General features: G+C 37.1%; 1 protein-coding gene across 1 annotated transcript; it reads left to right on the forward strand.

Annotated features, from left to right (window-relative positions):
• The first annotated feature begins 4,942 nt into the window (after positions 1–4,942).
• Positions 4,943–20,379, forward strand: TNNC1 (troponin C1, slow skeletal and cardiac type). The gene is made up of 6 exons (XM_058171545.1): positions 4,943–5,067; positions 12,280–12,310; positions 15,037–15,183; positions 15,326–15,440; positions 18,777–18,913; positions 19,889–20,379. The coding sequence occupies exons 1-6, from the start codon at positions 5,044–5,046 to the stop codon at positions 19,918–19,920; spliced, it is 486 nt and encodes a 161-aa protein (XP_058027528.1). The 5' UTR covers positions 4,943–5,043; the 3' UTR covers positions 19,921–20,379.
• Positions 20,380–20,605: the final 226 nt, after the last annotated feature.

The following is a 20,605-nucleotide window of genomic DNA, read 5'->3' on the forward strand; positions in this document are numbered from 1 at the left end:
AGGCCCCGATAACGTCACTCAGGGCTTCGGGAAAACAAAGGGGGCGTGCCCTTGGGCTAGGAGGCGGAGCCTACGGAGGCCTCGGCGTTAAGGGATAGGTTGCGAGGCTTCTTCGTTGGGCCGCGAGACGGCCAGCAAAGCGGGTGGGGTTTACCGCCTAGTGATGCCCCGATATTTGCACTCTAGCGGGGTGCTTTTATTTGCACTGAAAGATGTAAGGGTTTTCGACCCCCTTTTCCCAGCTTGTTTGCGTCGTAAAAGCGACGGTGTAAGAGAGGCGCTAGAGAAACCCCGAAATTGTCGAACCCATCAGTGTAACTGTGATGGGGCAGATAAAATAATAATGAGAGTGATGGACTACTGATCCCATCGTTGCTTTTAAGCTAGCATGGTATTGAAATAAAGCTCGGCGGCGTATTTTTCTATTCACTTATTTTGCATGAATAATGCTTAATACTCCTGCTTAATGATAATAAAAGTTGTGCTGTTACAGTATTGCCGTATAGTCCAGTCGCTGCTCTCTTAATGGAGTGAAAGGGAATTTCTCAAGAGGTTCCCATGCCATGAATGGGACCTGTAAGCAGGTTTCCACATAAATTGAGATATGAAAAATAAACATTGTATGTTACAAGAATATTTATTTATTTAGCATTTAGAGTTGTTAACCTAATCTTGTGTAGCTTCTTCTCTGGTAATTTTGTTCTATTAACTAGAGGATACAAAACATTTGCTAGACCAGTTCTTGAGCATAGCTCATCTGTCTGGAACCTGCATTGCATATCGGACATTAGTACAATTGAGAGAGTCCAGAGATATTTCACAATAAGAGTTCTACCGTCCCTGTCCTAATGTCCCTTTTTACTCATATCCATGTCATGTATTCAAATCATGTTTATACTTTTATCTGTTATTTTGTATATGCTTGACAAATAAATAAATAATAATTAAATAAATAAATATTTTTCATACTGCACGTAACACAATATAGCACCAAGGCAAATCTTTTATATGATTCTATATTTAGATGAGAAAGATGAGAAACATCGACTCTGAAAGCAGATGGAAAAACAGCTGTTTATATTCCTGATGTTAATTATTTGCAAGGAGTTGAGTGTTAAATCCTGGTGCCTCGGATTGACCTTAAATTTTGCTGGCAGGAGATTGTTTTAGTGTACATAATCCCCTGTTTTGTTCCTAAGACTTTGCCTTGGAGCAGAAAAAAAATTAAAAATGGATGCTTATAAAAATTAAAAAGAAAAGGTAAATAGAAATCATGTCACATTTGGATTCCAATTAAATTTTTACTACAGGAATTGTGCCCCAAAACATTTAAAAGGGATTAGAAAAACATGTTTGGGAAAAATAAGAGAAAAACTAAGTAATAGCGTTGTGGCTTAGGCTGTAAGATAGCCTGTTATTAAACACAGCTGCCTGCAATTACTGCAGGCTCGAATCCCACCAGGCCCAAGGTTGACTCAGCCTTCCATCCTTTATAAGGTAGGTAAAATGAGGACCCAGATTGTTGGGGGGGCAATAAGTTGACTTTGTATATAAATATACAAATAGAATGAGACTATTGCCTTACACAATGTAAGCCGCCCCGAATCTTCGGAGAAGGGCGGGATATAAATGTAAATAATATATATATATATATATCTTGAAGACAAATGACAGCCCTATTAACTTGGCTTCATTCACTTTTTGCATTGTTAATTCTGCACTGTCCAGTACAAGTCTGTATTCATCCATGGCTATGACCAGTTAGTAGTTGATATGTATATGACAGTTAGCTAACAGCAGTTGTGTTGGTAAGTGGCAGACTGCACTGTAAATGGAGTGACCCCAAACTCATGTTGTCCTGCTGAGCGTAGTTGGGTATATATGAAGGAGAGGGAGAATGGCAAAGCATGATGGATAGAGAAGCCTCTACTGATAGGTCTCCAGAGAATGTCTTGTTTGCTATGGGTAACAAAACGTGCTTTCCCACACTCTGTTTTTCTCTTTTCCTATTTTTCTTTTCTTGTGGTATTAAGCATTATATTAGAGGAACAAGCATATAACAATATTTCAAAGCTGTATAAAGCTCTAGGGTTCACCGTGGTCTCCAAGCCACTTTTTTTTTTGAAGATCACACTGTTGTCTTCAATTAGCACTGATTTGATTTCATTTTATAGAGAGAATGGACAAGCATGAATCATCACTCCTAAAATACATATTTTTTTCATAGTTATAAAAACAAAGGAAAGCAATAACAGTGGTGTGGGTAGGGAGGCAGAGAACCTTGGTTCTCCAACATTGTATGTAATACGATTTCTACCTACAGTAGCCATTGTTTTCCAAAAGTAGGCTTGCTGGCCACTGATCAAAAGATTGTCAAATCCTGCATTATTCCTTTTGATTATTCCAAACTCTGGTCCCACTGCAACTCTCACCAAATGCTTCCCCCCCACTTTTTTTTCCCTCCAAGCATTTGGCACGTAATATGCAGCATGCTAATTTTCTCTATTAACAACATTTGAACTGGTGTTCCTATGATCAGGAAGGTTGAGAAGTTTAGGGACAGATTCATAAAGTACTGTACCTTCATTAATGGACAGTGATTTATTTATTTGTTTATTTGTTTATTTGTTTATTTATTTTTGTCACAACAATATACATAAGCATCACACAAAATGGTTATATAGTATATAAACATATATGAAGAAATATGAGGAAGTATAAGCATATATGTATAAGAATAAAAAAACAATAAGACAGGAATGGTAGGCACGTTTGTGCTCTTATGCACGCCCCTTATGCACGCCCCTTAGGAATGGGGTGAGGTCAATAGTAGAAAGTTTTTGGTTAAAGCTTTAGGGATTATGGGAAGAGACCACAGAGTCAGGTAATGTGTTCCAAGCACTGATAACTCTGTTACAGAAGTCATATTTTCTGCAATCTAGATTAAAGCGGTTAACATTAAGTTTAAATCTATTGGTTGCTCTTGTATTATTGCAATTGAAGCTGAAGTAGTCTTTAACAGGAAGGACATTACAATAGATGATTCTATGAGTTAAACTTAGGTCTTGTTGAAGGCGAAGGAGTTCCAAGTTTTCTAAACCTAGGATTTCAAGTCTGGTGGGATAAGGTATTTTATGATGTTATTAACAACACAAACAGATCAAGTTTCCTTACCAGGTTTACTTAACATCAACTATCTATATGTTCAATATAAAGTCACAGGGTTGCTTTGCCATCTATCCCTGTTAATACATAGAATCATCCAAAGCATAAAATGCACTGTGTTGTACAAGTACTGCTTGCTTGCAAAAGTCTTGTAGGTAAAGATCCAACATTACAAGGAAAATATTCATGATGTTTTAGAGGACAGGATTGGACCTAATGGTGCTTGCTTCCCTTGTGGTCTCTTCCTCCCACATCTTTTCTTTCAGCTGAACATGTTTCAAAACATATTGGATCACAGGTGAGTGTGTCAGATCAATTTTTATACTTTCTGCTGAGTGATGTTTCACCTGTAAAACTATATTGTGATGTAGTTCTGTCTGACATGGAGCTTTTTTTTGTCAGAGGGAAAGAATGGGTAGTTAGAATTTTTTTAAAAAACTCAATGTTTTTTGAAATGGGATGGAAGTAGAAAGATGAGGAAGAGTAAAAATATACTAAGAAAATGACCAAGAGCATATAGCAACTCCCCAAACTTGGGAGGTGATCTGCCCTTCAGATCTATCGGGCCTGAATTTCTTATAGAGTTCTTAGACTGTGTGGTCACATATATGAAGAATATATTTACATGATGGGATTAAAATAAATTGGAGTTTCATAATTGTGAAGAAACACGTAACATCTCCAAATTGCAAGGAAGAAATAACAAAAACTTCTACAACTAGAAAAATGGCCTGCCTTAATGATAGCGTTACATTTTTAATCATCTTGTGCAATCAATTCTAGAAACTCTATAACCTGAAGACCAGTATAAAAGGAAGATAATAATATGAGAGGAAATGTCTTCATGTTAAGTAATCTTGATTCATGTTAAGTAATCTTGATTATTGATCATGTATATTCACTAATAATGGGTGGGCTGGTTAATTTTTTGTCTTTACCTAGATGTGTGCAATATAAGTTAGACAGAGGGGGGAGCTCTCAATCAGTGGGCAGAGAAATTTTTTTTTATAGCACATAAATTCTCTTCATACCAGTGCCTCTCACTGAACAATCTATATGAATGGCTGAGTAAGTTGTTTTGCTTAAAGGCAGGAATTTGCCCAGCTTGCACAGATGTTTGCAGCAAACAAAATAAAAGAGTCAGTACAAACAGTCAGATCATCAGGTGATACTATAATGCCACTGAGGAAGCCTTGTGGGAAAGGGCTACCAGGCTCTTAAGCATTCTGTCTGAGGAATTAGGGATGTTGATGGAGTGCATTTTAAAAAAACAATTCCCTCAAAACAATCTCAGGTGGTTTCATTGGAGCCATAAACATGTGGAAAGAAGCACTTGATATTTATTGTCTTTGCCTAGAATGCATGCCTATGAAGCCTGTCCTTCGTACACTGTAATACACATACAGCATTTTGAAAAGAGGTCTTTTAAAAGGATAGTTATTTTAGGGGGGTCACTATCATTCTGCCAGGGGGATGGGGACTTCACAAGCATTTTGATTTTTGCCATAAGCCCTCTTAACCACAGAGAATCAGAATGCCTAAAATGAGAGCCGTAAGGCCCAATATGTGGTATGAGAGCCATCTGATTCCTAACAGAAAAAAAGCATCAACAGAATTGGATTAGAATTTAGAAATGTCAGCTGTAACAAACTTTGCATACCTCCCTGATGGCAGGGTGAAGAGTCAGACTTGGAATGAAATAGCAAGGCCATTCACAGATGTCTGTATACTGGGCTGTGTAGTTCTTGACTGACACATTTAGGGCTGACAGCCTACTATAAAAGGAGTGCTTCAAAGGACAGAAAGCTGGCAGAGGTTGATATTTGTCTCTGTACCATTGTTCATCTCCATCTAGTTCCTAACCCACAATAACTAGCCATGGATGATATTTACAAGGCAGCAGTAAGTAAAATTTTCAGACTTGTATTAAATCTCAGTCAGATTCTGAATTATATTTAGGATTGTCAGGAAAATGTTTTAATAAAGCGCAAGTCCTGATATTCAATCAGATCCTATAAATGTTTTACATATTATAATATTCATTAATACTAAAACTAATAATTTAGAATGTACTTTTTAAATTTGGTGCAGGACATTATTATATATCCTAGGTTCCTTAGGTATCGCAAGATGGTTTTGATGAAGTCCTAACTGCTTATATTTTCTGTGGAAATTCCAAAATCTATTGAAGCCCGATTCTAACTAGAGCTAAAAGTAATGTAAAGCTCATGGCTTTGACTGATTTTAACATAATTGTTTGCTGCATAGGTTTGGACTGTTAATATAAGTTCAAATCTTTTTATTTTTACACCCAAAGTATTTTGCAGAAAATGGCATAGCTTCCTGTCATTTTCTCTTTTCTATGAAAGTACATTTTTCCAGATTTCTATCTGACAAACTCAAAAAATAGTTACGTGTGAAGATATATTTTAGAAATTCTAGCAGTGTATATGCATGTATAAATATGCTTAATGAAAAATGGGTCACCAGAATCCTGGCTGCTTAAAACTCTTCAGGAGATTTAGACCACTTAAGAGTTTAAGTAACATTTATACTGGTAAGTAAAAGAAATAATTGGAGAATGTAATGACCATAATAGAAATATCCGCAGTAATTCCACTTTAAGTGCGGATAGAAGAACAGTTCTTGCTATATCTGTGGAGAAACTGGATAGACACACTTCTTAAGAAACACTAATAAGACAGATTGGAGAAGGGCAATTTCTGTCTTGAGTGCATCCTGATGAGTGCTCAGCTCCCCAGAGTAGCTTTAAACAGCTGCTAGGTGCTGTAAATAATTCTCCACAGCAAAAGAATAGTTCAGGATTGGACACATTTCAATTTAAAATAAAGATTCCTTTTTATTATTTATTTTTTAAAGATAGAATATCTTCTTGATTCTGAATGCTTTACCTATAGTGAAAAAAGAATTTACAAATCACTAGGACTCAGCTTGAAGTTATTAAATTATTTTGTCCATCTTTCAAGAACATGTCAGCTCAAAAATTTGAGGAACTGTATTATTAGTAATACCCATTGCAATTTTTAAATGTTTTAAAAATGAAGTACTTTGTTGTTTCTTACTTCTAAATTTTTTGACATTCTTATATAATAAGAGTACCAATATTTTCCTGTTTTTAGCAGTGTTTTCAGAAGCTAACTTCTTAATTTCCCAATTTTGGACTCCTGAGGAGCAAAAACTTTTTTTTAGCTTGGCTCTAGAGTGAAGTTGCCTTGAATTATTTATTATGTATCCGTGGTATCCCACTGACTTATACTCATTTGATTTTCACAATTATGAAGATTAATCAAAGTTGAGAGATGTGATTTGTCAAAATCCACCTGGCATGCCTTACAACTGTGTGCAAATGTGAACCCAGTATCTTTTGACTGAGTCTCTTATCATGATGCCACATGAAGTGTGTCATATCTGAAAGGGTGACCCAGAAATGAAAAAAACAAGATGTTCTTCCTGCATTTATTGCAAATCTGGTGATAACTTAAAATGTGTTTTCAATGATCATTTGAAAAAACTACCACTCATATGGATCTCTGAAATTCAATGGATTTATCACTTTCTCACTCATCTCTTATGCAGAGATAAGTTTAGAATGGCTTCCAGAGACATCTAAACTATACAATTTGCCAGAGACATGTTACTAGATTAACGTCTCCTGTGATAAATGCCAGTGTCAGTCAGCTTCTGGGAACAATCAGAAGTGTTATCTGTCTTCTTAGCACCTAAGCCACTAAGGCATAAAAATAGCCAGCTTGCCAAAATAGTCCAACTATGTGGGCTGCACAACAGGGAGGCATTTGCCGTCTTTAGACTTTTCAGCTATCGTGGGCTGTTGAGAGGAGGGAGGGGTTTGACCGTTACAATGAAGGAACAATCACAGCTGCTCCAGATCCATCACAGTGGCTTAAATAAATGGGTTCAGTTTTTACTATGAAATTTTGAAGAGACATCTTTTTGCTTTTGTTATCTCAGCAGTGTAGGCTATACTCTGCCTGCTGGTGCTGCCACTCCACTTCCAACATTCATTTTGTCAGATTTCCCCTTTAAACCAATTTCAGGTAAAAGCAGGTGGCAATAGATTGGTGCATAAGTGAAAACAATCTAAGAGAACTTGTTCTTCATGAGAGCTTTAAAGAAGAAGAGAGGGAGCTACGTAAAAGGAAGGAACAAGTTTCATGCCCACAATGCTCTATCAGTGTTTGAAACAAAGACATCTCTGGAACATGTCTGTAATCATTTACGAGGAAAATGGTTGACTACTCCATTTTTCATATATGTAGGTCTTTGTGGATTAAAATTAGGCTCCTGACTTGTATTGAGGAATGAATATTTAGTACAGGTGATATCAAAAGCTCTGAACTCTATTCCCCTAAAACCTGTAGTGTAGTATCATGAATTAATGGACATTTCTAAGTAAGCTTCTCAGACCTCCTTTAGCATTACAGTAATTGAAAGAAGCCAACACAGTTCTGGGCTGCATAAACAGAGGGATAGAATCAAGATCACGTGAAGTGTTAGTGCCACTTTATAATGCCTTGGTAAGGCCACACTTGGAATACTGCATTCAGTTTTGGTCGCCGCGATGTAAAAAAGATGCTGAGACTCTAGAAAGAGTGCAGAGAAGAGCAACAAAGATGATTAGGGGACTGGAGGCTAAAACATATGAAGAACGGTTGCAGGAACTTGGTATGTCTAGTTTAATAAAAAGAAGGACTAGGGGAGACATGATAGCAGTGTTCCAATATCTCAGGGGTTGCCACAAAGAAGAGGGAGTCGGGCTGTTCTCCAAAACACCTGAGGGTAGAACAAGAAGCAATGGGTAGAAGCTGATCAAGGAAAGAGGCAACTTAGAACTAAGGAGAAATTTCCTGACAGTTAGAACAATTAATAAGTGGAACGATTTGCCTGCAGAAGTTGTGAATGCTCCAACACTGGAAATTTTTAAGAAAATGTTGGATAACCATCTGACTGAGATGGTGTAGGGTTTCCTGCTTGGGCAGGGGGTTGGACTAGAAGGTCTCCAAGGTCCCTTCCAATTCTGTTGTTGTTGTTGTTGTTATTAAGAAGTGATCAAGACACATACTATATTTTTATAGTTAGGTGAAAGGTTTCTAAATGAGCAGCATCCTTAACTGGATAGTACAGCATCTTTAACGGGAGAATTCAATGTCTGATAACAGCTATGATATGTCAAACTAGGGCTGGGTTCATATTAGGTTGAAACTTTGGAAGAAATCAGCTCCTTCACATACTAACCAAAATGCTATTAATCATATAATCTTTTGTCTTGTACAGTTTGTTTCTAACTTCAAGCACTGATGGGGGCTATCTTTTTTTTATTATTCTTATTTGAATTTATATCCCGCCCTTCTCCGAAGACTCAGGGCGGCTTACATTGTGTTAAGCAATAGTCTTCATCCATTTGTATATTATATACAAAGTCAACTTATTGCCCCCAACAATCTGGGTCCTCATTTTACCTACCTTATAAAGGATGGAAGGCTGAGTCAACCTTGGGCCTGGTGGGACTTGAACCTGCAGTAATTGCAAGCAGCTGCTGTTAATAACAGACTGTCTTAGCAGTCTGAGCCACCAGAGGTCTCTCTATCTCTATCTCTCACTTTATCCAGGTTTTTATAGAGAGAACAAAATAATTAGGTATCTGCATTCAAGCTTTGGACAACTTCTACAACTCATTTGAGGTAGATGCTAAAAACAAAGGCTGCCCACGCACACTTTGAACATTATTTGGAAGTTCTTCAGTTCTTGTGCCAGCATGACCAGGGCAGCTGCCAGCTGTTCATTAAAGCATACACAATTTTCATTTTTATAGGCTTCTATACAGACCTAGCAAAAGAAATATCCTCTATAAGAGTCACATTAAAGACACACTTTAATGATTTAACTCAGTGAAACAGGAGCAGAATCTTTTTTCATGTTTTGGCAAGATCTGAAGCGCTTCTTCCAAAATAGTCTTCCAAGCATGAAGAGCCTGGCTGAGAATATTGGGAACAGGATAATAAGCAGACAAGTCCCAGATATCAAAACTAATGGGATTAAATAAAAGCCTCAGCTTCTTCTTTTTTAAAAAATGTGTTTCCAGGAAGACTGCAGGCCTCACAAAACAGTCTTTCTAATGCTCAACTCAAAAAGATCTTGTAACTTATAGTTGTTAGTAAGAGTCACTTTGAAGGCAACAGTATCAACAATAATACTTTCCTAATAGGAATTGATAATCAAATCCATTCTAACCCAGTGGTCAAATGAGACCAACATGGGTTTAGAAAATCAATAATATCTTGGCAAACTTGGCATAATAGAATAGAATAGAATTTTATTGGCCAAGTGTGATTGGACACACAAGGAATTTGTCTTGGTGCATATGCTCTCAGTGTACATAAAAGAAAAGATACGTTCATCAAGGTACAACATTTACAACACAATTGATGGTCAATATATCAATATAAATCATAAGGATTGCCAGCAACAAGTTATAGTCATACAGTCATAAGTGGAAAGAGATGATGGGAACTATGAAACGATTAATAGTAGTGCAGATTCAGTAAATAGTCTGACAGTGTTGAGGGAATTATTTGTTTAGCAGAGTGATGGCCTTCGGGAAAAAACTGTTCTTGTGTCTAGTTGTTCTGGTGTGCAGTGCTCTATAGCGTCGTTTTGAGGGTAGGAGTTGAAACAGTTTATGTCCAGGATGCGAGGGATCTGCAAATATTGTTAGTAAGGGCAAACTGTTGACATGGATAACCATCCATGTCAACAGTTTGCCCCAATTTGGTTAGTAAGAAGGTGGGAGATCTTTCACCCTGTATAACAATGGTTTCCATTCCATCACATGATGAAACATATGGTCTCTCAGAGTTATACTCTAGTATAGGGCAGGAGTGAAATTCAAATTTTTCCCTACCAGTTCTACGGATGTGGCTTGGTGGGCATGGCAGGGGAAGGATATTGCAAAATCTCCATTCCCATTCCACTCTGGGGCCAGCCAGAGGTGGTATTTGCCGGTTCTCCGAACTACTCAAAATTTCCGCTACCAGTTCTCAGAACCTGTTAGAACCGGCAAATACCATTTCTGGCTGACCCCAGAGTGGAATGGGATTCTGAACTGTTGTTTCTCCTTTGGGGTTGTTGCCCTTGAGCACCAATAGTTTGAAGACTAATTTATCTGTTAAAATGTTTGTGTTTGTATCTATATGTTATTGGTTCAAGGCAGTTGAGTGGACATAAAGTACACATTGGCAATGTAGTAAGTTGGTATGCCAGGCAGAGCTTTTCTCTCCTTGATTATTAGGGCTGCAGTCCTATATACCTGACTATATAGCACTGCACTGGAAGCATCGCATCTACTATGTTGATTCAGAAGTTATGTCTCTGACAGGTGAATGCCATCCCATAATAAAGCTGGACAACTAAACTTGATTGCAGAGAGAAGGGATGTGCATAACAGTTTTATATTTGCAGTCTTAATTTGTTGTTTTAAAATAATTGAATGATGGTACTGGTATATCTATATTTTCACACCCTTTTAATTTTATATATGTGTTTAAGTATAAATCAATGTTTAATTCACTATAAACAGCTTTATGAAATGCAGCTATCCATTTGTTGAATGGTTTGGTCTCCAAGTTGTTCTAGATGGGACCTCATTTACAAAATTTTATGGAGTGTCCATGTGACATTGTTTGCCATTTGGACCAGAGGTGGGTTTCAGCAGGTTCTGACCAGTTCTGGAGAACCAGTAGCAGAAATTTTGAGTAGTTTGGAGAACCGGTAGTAAAAATTCTGACTGACCAGTGGTGGGATTCAACCAGTTTGCACCACTTCGGGAGAACCGGTTGTTAACTTTATGAGCAGTTTGGCAAACTGGTTGTTGGAAGAAATCATTAGGGCAGAGAACCGGTTGTCAAATTACTTGAATCCCACCACTGCTCCACCCCCATCTATTCTCTGTCTTCCAAGTCCCTTCTGATCGGAAAAAAATGGGGATTTTGCAGTAATCTTCCCCTGCCACACCCACCAAGCCATGCCATGCCTACCAAGCCACACCCACAGAACCGGTAGTAAAAATTTTGAAACCCACCACTGATTTGGACCCCTAGAACACTATCCCACCTTTTCCTCCCTCCCACCTTTTTCCTCACCAAAGACATGTCTCTTGTAGAAGGAAGAGATAAAAGCCTTGCCATGCCTTTTAATAGGCAATGTTAGGAGCTCTGTCTCTGGAAGCAGCTAGGGAAACTAAGTAGGGGTATTACCTAAATTAGGCCACAGAATTCCAGCTAAGATTTATCAAGGTAGTTGCAACTTTGCTGTATTGCAACTTTGCTCTAACATATTCCGACACTGTTCTCAATTCAGGATTGAGATAATATCACAGGACATATATCCCAGTATGGCAATTACGTATTTCTGAGATGAAGTTAATTGGTGTCTTACAACAATGAAACTCAAGGACTTAAAAATGGCAAATAACAGCTAGGATTATATACTAATATTATAAGGACAGGTAAATGAGTAGACATGTGTAATTTTTACTTTGCTCTAAAGACAAATTATTAATTTGAAATAATATAAATGAGTTACAAAAAATTAAAATAATAAAATGCAGCCTTCTAAAGCCCAGATTTAGAATTTTTTATTTTTAAATAAAAAATATATATAATTTTTATTACATAATCACTTCATCAAAAGTCAATGATTTGGATACGTTCAATTGGATTTACAATTTGATGAGCACTAGTTTCCCTACTTTCAATACTAACTGAATCAAGACACTATGGTAATTTAACACACTTAAGATTGGTTCAGAGTTCCAAATTCTACCAAAAAACATCCATCCTATTGAATTCAATGTTTAATAAATATATTATGATTCATAATTTAATTTGATGAAAGATGTTCATCAAATCCATATTTAGAATTTGATATATGATTGCAATCTGTACACTAATATGTATTGCTACAAAGTGTCTGTTTCATTGTTTTGAGCTATAAAGTGATTAGAGTACACAGCTTATCAGTATGATAATTGCTAAATATGTAAACAAACATTCATCAATGGAATCTTCATTTTAATAGGTTGAGCAGTTGACAGAGGAACAAAAAAATGGTAAGTATATAAACTTCATTATTCCAATTACCTCACAAAGGGTCTACCTTTAATTGGAACACAAATCTTGATAATCATTAAAAGAAAGCCATCACCAATTAAAATCAACTTTCAGGATGAATGTGCTTATTTTAAGAAATAGATTCTGATTTAAAAAAAAAATACAGAGTAATACAAATAGCTTCCAGAAAAGTTCATAAAATATATAAAACCCAATAGAAACAATTCATTTTACTGTTATTTATCAGGTCAAATCACTTAAATCTATTTCAATATATTATTCAGTACCATGAATAAACTATGAAAAGGGAAGAAAATGCTTTATGTGATATTAAATGTCAGCCTGGCAACTGAACTGAAGCTTAAAACAAGGCTGATACAGTAGTTTTTAAGACTGAGAGACCTAAGAACAGCACTCTGCTGTCCCCCTGCCTCCAAGTCATTTATTCTTATTGCATCATAATCTAAAATTCTCTGTTCCTTTTTTCCATGTAAAAATGAATGGCCTAGTAAACATAAAAGGGTAGGGATCCCAAAATATTAACATAATCCTTGGGGTTGTGCTTTAATTACTTTACGTTCACATTGATTCACCCAAATCATTTCAAACCAGGAACTGTATTACAAGGAAGAATTTAATTGCCCTTATTGTGGTTTCCATTGGGAGTCATTATAAGGCCCTACCTTGTGTCTGAGTCAATTTGCTTCTGAAAATGAAGGGAGGTATGCAATGCTTCTGAGGGATGTGATCTAATAAATATTATCGAGAGGAAAACGTTTGTATTTGCAAATTAGAATAAAAATGATCAATTAATTTTCAACATATCCATACATTATGTTTTGTCACTAAGTTTAACAGACCTTGTTGATTAGTAAATTCCATTAGACCTCCATGACTATGGAAATTCTCAGCCATCCAGGTCATGGTTTCCCAAAGGTGCTTTTTCAAGAGGCAACTGGACTTTCTGGTTTTTCTTTGAAGACATTTCAGAGCTGAAGAAGCTTCTTGGATGAGAAACATCTTCAAAGAAAAACCAGAAAGTCCAGTTGCCTCTTGAAAAAGCACCTTTGGGACATTAGACCTCCAGTTTAGCTGATCCCATTTATGCCTGAGAGAGAATGGTATTATATGAGACAAAGATTACAATACAACTAAGTTGGGCCCTTCCCCATTTGTATACCATTTGTACCCATCATAGCACAAACATGTAGGCTACATCCTTTTCTGCTGTTCCTCAAAACTCATCCCTAGCCTGTGGGTGAAATAGCCTTAAATCAGCTGTACTTGGGGTAATGTATTGATTTACCCCTTAAACTAGGGCATCTAACAATGGCTGCAAAGAACGTACAATCTGGCATGCTTTCCCACTCATTCAACTGGTAGTGAAGTCAGATGCTTGAGCGCTTGTTGGCCATTTCAGGCTGATACAAGCATATTCCTCTTTCTCAAGAAAACAAGCAAGCTCAGAGAGCACCAAGGACCCCTGTCTCTGTTTCCCAATCCATAGCCTCTGCCTCCACTGTTTTTCTTTCCAAAAATCTAGGCACAATTTGACCTGTAAAACATCTACAAGCAGCTGGGTGGAAGGGCTGTTTTTCCATTTTTGCATAGTATTATTATACTGGGGTGTGTGTCAGGGGTGGGTTTCCCTTACCTTTGCTACTGGTTCGCTCGTGTGCGCACGCTTCACTCATCCATGCACCGCTTCTGCACATGCGGAGAAGCTTCTGCACATGCGTAGATCGTATTTGATGACATCTGGGTGGGTGGGCAGAGTCTCCTGCTGCTGCTGCTACCGGTTTGCCCGAACCAGGGTGAACCGGTAGCAACCCACCACTGGTGTGTGTTGTGTTGTGTGTGTGTGTGTGTGTGTGTGCGTGTGTGTGTGCAAAGGGTTATACTTCAATAGGAACCTTTGATGCTTGTAAAATGCTGGCATGGGACCACCATTGCGGACAACAGATTTGCTTTGTTTCAGAACTGTACACCAATATCAGAGAAGCACTCTCTGGCTTTGCTGCATTTATTTATCTGATTTCTAAGACTGCCCAGTTGCAAAATGTTTCCAGCCTACAAACTAAAGGAAATTAGTCTTTACTATATATATATGTATGTATGTATGTATGTATGTATGTATGTATGTATGTATGTATGTCAATGTAACTGTGTGGGTTTGTCAGTGTGGGAGAGAGTGATTTCACTTTCTTCCCATTCATTTCCTAGCTTTAAATAGAGAAAGAACACTGAAGCTCCCGATTACCAGTCCTCTCTCCTTTATATATATATATATATATATATATATATATATATATATATATATATATATATATATATATATATGTATGTATGTATGTATGTCAATGTAACTGTGTGGGTTTGTCAGTGTGGGAGAGAGTGATTTCACTTTCTTCCCATTCATTTCCTAGCTTTAAATAGAGAAAGAACACTGAAGCTCCCGATTACCAGTCCTCTCTCCTTTTTTTGCATCTCTGTCATGATGTCTGGATGTTTTCCCATTGGCTGGTGGTGACATTTGTAAGTTAAACAAGGCTGGAGAAATCAAACAGTTGCTTTGCTTAGCATGCTTTGCAGGTACATAGTCATTGTGCCACAATTTAGTAAAGGCTCAGAATAGATACATTCAAGGCACAATAGGAATCAACAGTGCTCACCATTTGGTCTTGAGGTATCATACTCTTAATTAGTTTTGCTTCTCTTTCTCCAGAATTTAAAGCTGCCTTTGATATATTTGTCCTGGGTGCAGAGGATGGATGTATCAGCACAAAGGAGTTGGGGAAGGTAATGCGCATGCTGGGACAGAATCCTACCCCTGAGGAGTTACAGGAGATGATTGATGAAGTAGATGAAGATGGTGAGCAATTTCTGCTGGGTTTTTATACAATATAAGGCTGTAAATTTAGATTTGCTGTATTGCATTTTGAAATCTAACTTGATAATGAGAAATAGTTCAAACAGAGAGGAAGTTAACTTGGTGCCCTTTTTTTCCTTGACAGGCAGTGGTACAGTAGATTTTGATGAATTCTTAGTTATGATGGTCCGGTGTATGAAAGATGACAGCAAAGGAAAATCAGAAGAGGAACTTTCAGATCTCTTCAGAATGTTTGATAAGTAAGTGGCTCTATTAGTATAAGCCAGAGTCCAAGAGAATACAATAATCAAGTTGAGTCTCCATGAGTTTCATATTGATAACACAAGTAAGATTGAAAACTTTACTGTCATAGCAATAGCAATAGCGCTTAGACTTATATACTGCTTCATAGTGCTTTTACAGCCCACTCTAAGCAGTTTTACAGAGTCAGCATATTGCTTCCAACAATCTGGGTCCTCATGGCTGAATTCCATATGTAGATACTTCTTTTTTAGCAATCACGGTTGGGACTGGAAATTTAGCCATTAAATGAAGCTGTCAGGATTTGAAACCATGATTGTGCTTATGATATAACTTCAGCTTTCCTTTCTTTACAGACCTACTAAAGTTTTAAATACAAGGATTGGTCATAAAATTATTCTTTCATCACCATCATAACTGTGAACAGTTGCTAAATGAGGCAGTTGCTAAGTGAAGATTATTGTGCTTAATTTCTGATATAAAATTAAAGCTGTTTAACAGAGATGTTTATTAGTAATCATGAAATCAGCATGACCTATACCTAGAAAAGAATTCTTTTGTAATATAATGCTTCTTGTCTTCATTGTTCCATTTTTTCCCCATTTATAATTATTCAAGGATGGATAACAATTTTAATAATGTTAACAATAAAAAAATAAAATTTATTCCTGAAGGCTAAATGCCAATGATGGAAATCAGGACGGAAATACACTATGGACAGGATTTGTTTCAGAAGCGGGTAAAACCATTCATTTTGCCTCCTCCCCTTTTTTCCCTGCCCCTTTTCTTTCCAGAATAGTTCTTCCAGATGTATGTTATGACACACAGTCTTTCACACAACAACCAAGCAGGAGGCCTGATACCAGAAAACCTACCTGACTGGAGGGCAATACAATCTGCAGTTTTCTTTGCCTTCTTGAAATCTATTTCAATGAAGCATGGATGAACAATTCATGTGCAGAAGTGGCTAATTCCTACCAAGCCACAAAAAAGAAAAACATGTTTTAATTGGGTTCTTTTCATACATGAATGAATATAAACTTTTTCAGTCTGGGTTTAGATCAGTTCTTGAAATAGAATCATCCTTTGGCTTCCTAAATGTTCACCAGTGACAGAGAGACAGGCATGTTTGTGTTGATTTTGCTTGATCTCCCAACAGTCTTCAATATTTTCAACCCTGATATTTTCCTGTAGTTACATTAATTTCAGGGGTACGGTGGCTCAGTGGCTAAGACACTGAGCTTGTCGATTGAAAGGTCACCAGTTCAGCTGTTTGAATCCCTAGTGCCACGTAATGGGGTGAGCTCCCATTACTTGTCCCAGCTTCTGCCAACCTAGCAGTTCGAAAGCACATAAAAAATGCAAGTAGAAAAATAGGGACCACCTTTGGTGGGAAGGTAACAGCATTCCATGTGCCTTTGACCTTTAGTCATGCCGGCCACATGACTATGGAGATGTCTCTTTGGCTTTGAAATGGAGATGAGCACCACCCCCTAGAGTCAAGAACGACTAGCACTAATGTGCGAGAGGAACCTTTACCTTTACTTTACATTAATTTCACTGCTGTTTGCAAGAACAGTCTCAGAGCAAATTGGGTGACACTGCCTCTGACAGCTGTTCTGTGAGACCACAGTGCTGTGGAGTGTCATAAAGCCCCTTTTTGCCTCTGGAGCCATTTAACATTTATAAGATCTGCTTTGGAACAGGCATTAGCAGACTGGAAATAAAGTACCATCACTATACGAATCAGATCAATTTTTCCATATCTGATTCAGAGGAGAAAAGGCATGTTCTGAAAGCAGCAATGGAGTGTTTAGGCCAATAGGCTGTGACTGGATCTTGAGAAGAGGCAGAAGGAGATCTAACAGATAGTTTGTTCCTGGAAACAGAAATCAGAGAATCTTCCCAAACTAAATGGGACTATATTCCCTTAGAAAGACGGTGTTTGTTGGTTCTCCTAAAATCATAACTACTTTTGAAGACTCAAGTAGTAAACCTCTATGGCCAGGATTGGCAGTTCAGTTGATATACCAACTTCGTTCTTTCCTAATTGTTTATGTATATAGCTATTCATGTGCTGGTAACCACATACTATAATCTCCCCTGTGGTCAGTCTGGAGAGTCCAACTAGTTCTGAATTATAGTAGCCAGGTTCCTGAGTAAAGCATATATTTCACAGCTGCTCAAGTAGCTGCAGAGGTTGCCAGGCATCACTCAGCCTTGTTGTAGTTTCATTTTTTAACATCTAATGCACTGAACAATTTGGGGCAGGTTACCTGACAGATTGCCTTTATCTTTATAGAACTGGTTGACGCTAAAAGTTCCTGCGGCATATGCAGTATTTTTCCCCCCTTCCTCATGGGGTAGGCCTGCTCCATATGAACAACTGCATTCTAGAACACTATGTGTCCCTGTCAGCCTTCAGAGGTAGTCCTGACAGGAACCACACCAAATAAACTCATTCTATTTTGTTGTCAGGTTACATTAACAGAATCTTGTCAGTCTGAAAATACATTTCTCCCCGCTCACCTTTACAATCCTTTACAACTAGGTAGGGTTCTTTCTAAAACATTTGCCACACCCACATGCCTTCTGCAGGTTAAGCTGCCTCTTATCTGACCATTACTCTGACTGCATTTCTTTCCCCTGTCTCCCAAGGTCATTTCCACTTAACCTTACACTCCCTTGAAATTTGTGAGGCATCTACTACAAGATTTTTGTAAAGATTATTCTTTCATTATTCTATTCTGACTTCTTTGATGCAAATTTTAATGAAGAGAAGTCTGTTTTGTTTTCCATCTCAGTGTCTCTGGAGAGAGCTTTTGACAATTCAGATGTCATTACCAAGAAGGTTGTATTCCTCAAAATATAATCCCATAGATTATCAAACAAAAAGAAACAAAAGACTGTTACAGTGACCTCACAGTATTTGAATGGGAAGAATTTGCATAAATATTAAATATGGTGGAACTTGAATTCCATTTAGCCATGACATCTGGGATGGACATTCTGCAGGTTGCAGTTCCATTATATCAGGAAAGCTGGAAAAACTGTTTTAGGAATGTAGTGATATGTCTGTGAAATACACATTTTAATAGCTTCAGTAAATTGGTCACTTGGGGCTTTTTGCCATTCCTTTCTTTTTAAAGCTCAGAACTCACACAAATCCCCAGGTGATCATATCTCTTGAAATGAAAAGACAAATGGTGACTGGGTCTTTGTTAAGTATGCAAGATGTGTTAAGGAACTGCAGATACCTCCTTTCTAAAAAAAAAAGTGAAAAGTAACATTTGTAAAAGGTCTTCTCTTTTTTTAGCTTATCCTTTCTTTCACAGAAACTCAGATGGATACATAGATCTGGATGAACTAAAGATCATGTTACAGGCTACAGGAGAAACCATCACTGAAGATGACATTGAGGAGCTAATGAAGGATGGCGATAAAAATAATGATGGCAAGATTGACTATGATGGTGAGTTATGCCTATATACTACATAATAGTACAGCCAGAAATGCAGTACTGTTAAAATGAATTGAGGACAGGAGTCATTTCAAAATTTGAGCCACATCTTAATCAGTAAAAATATACCTGCTGGTTAAATGAACAGTAAAATTCTCAAAAGTGCTGCCAACTGCCCAAAATAAAAACATATGTTTATGTCCCGCTTTCTCCTGCTTGTCACTCCCCAATGGTCTACGTTTAGTTTACGGGTAAATTTTTCAATATATGGAATTTGTTTTTAGATGATTCTTTCAAAAAGAACCCAACTTGGATAAGTCAAAAGACTTGGGGAATCTCATGGAAATGGGAATTTAATCATGTAACATCTAGTGCTCTAGGCCTTTGGTCTTTTATAATGTAATATTAATGTTTGAATTGCAGAGTGGTTTTCATAATTACTGTTTTTAGTATTTTATTGTATTTCTCTTAGAGTCACATTTTGTGAGATGGGTGGCATATAAATAAATAAATACATTCACACATACATATGTCTTGTATTCATCATGTAAAAAAAACTCTAAAGAGTATTTTTTTTTGCCAGATCATTGGAATCCATGGCCATACATCTTAAATATTTTTTCTTTGAAAATTTGGCTTGCGAAATAATAAACACAATTTTTGCCTAGAAAAAAATTATGTAAGTCAGAACAGAAGCACCATCCCTACTGTATAAATGGGATGAGCTTTGGCATAAACAAACACACCAATTATTGTTGAAAGAGACCCAGGTCCACATTCATGCATGGAAGGTCACTGAATGACTTGGATCAAGACCAGTCTTTGAGCCCAAGGGTTATGGAGAAAAATTGGAGAACAAAGTACTGTATTTCTCACTTTGCAGGAAATAGCATAACAAAAGAAAGGGCTGAAAGCAACAATGTGGCAAAGGTCAGGAACATTGCCCCATTTTATGAATATGAACTTTGTTTTTTCTCCTTTTTGCAGAATTCCTGGAGTTTATGAAAGGCGTTGAGTAAACATGAGAAATATTGAAGGCAGTGTTGTTATTTGAACATCTCTGGGTGTTGTCTTTTGACATTTCATCAGATCTGCTTCTCTTATTACTTTCATGAAGTTATGTTGAACATTGTGAAAATCAGGAAAATGTGACCCAACTCTTTTTAAGTGCCTCAAATGGTCAATGGACATTGACTGAGCCAGATTATTATGCAGTATAATAATGCCATATGCTATGGCTTCATCAAACCTAAAAATGTTCCTTAATTGATGACTAGGTTCTGCTGGTTACAGTGAAAAATAACACTTTAGTAACTATTGAGACATTTAAGTCATTATCAAAACATTTTCATTTAACATTAGGACATGCTTTTTCCTTTCTGTACCTCTTTGCTTGCCAAGTTAAAATATGTAAAAAACACTGTATGTACAAAAAAGTTTTATTTCCAAAATGCTAATAAAAACGATTGCAAATCAGAGTGTTTTGCAGAAGTTCCTGAGTGTAGAATGCTGCCTTGCATGCTATGAGGGAAAAAAAGAAGCAGTTGTTGTTAAGATTTAGGTTTATATCAGAGACTGTCATATTCAATATACCAGATATTCTAAAGTCTCCATTTAAAATGTGATACTTTCTGCAACTTTCCCTTAGCCTGGTGCCTTGAAATGTATTGGAAATTAGCTCCATAATTTTCAGGTAAACATCCT

Source organism: Ahaetulla prasina, chromosome 2, assembly GCF_028640845.1.
Source record: "Ahaetulla prasina isolate Xishuangbanna chromosome 2, ASM2864084v1, whole genome shotgun sequence".
Taxonomy (NCBI): domain Eukaryota; kingdom Metazoa; phylum Chordata; class Lepidosauria; order Squamata; family Colubridae; genus Ahaetulla; species Ahaetulla prasina.

What these genes read in the sequence shown, in the direction of transcription:
- TNNC1 (XM_058171545.1), top strand. Translation starts at nt 5,044, where the DNA reads ATGGATGATATTTACAAGGCAGCA. An exon ending in GACAGAGGAACAAAAAAATG is followed by an intron (nt 12,311 to 15,036) that starts GTAAGTATATAA and finishes CTCTTTCTCCAG; the next exon opens with AATTTAAAGCTGCCTTTGAT. An exon ending in CTCTTCAGAATGTTTGATAA is followed by an intron (nt 15,441 to 18,776) that starts GTAAGTGGCTCT and finishes TTTCTTTCACAG; the next exon opens with AAACTCAGATGGATACATAG.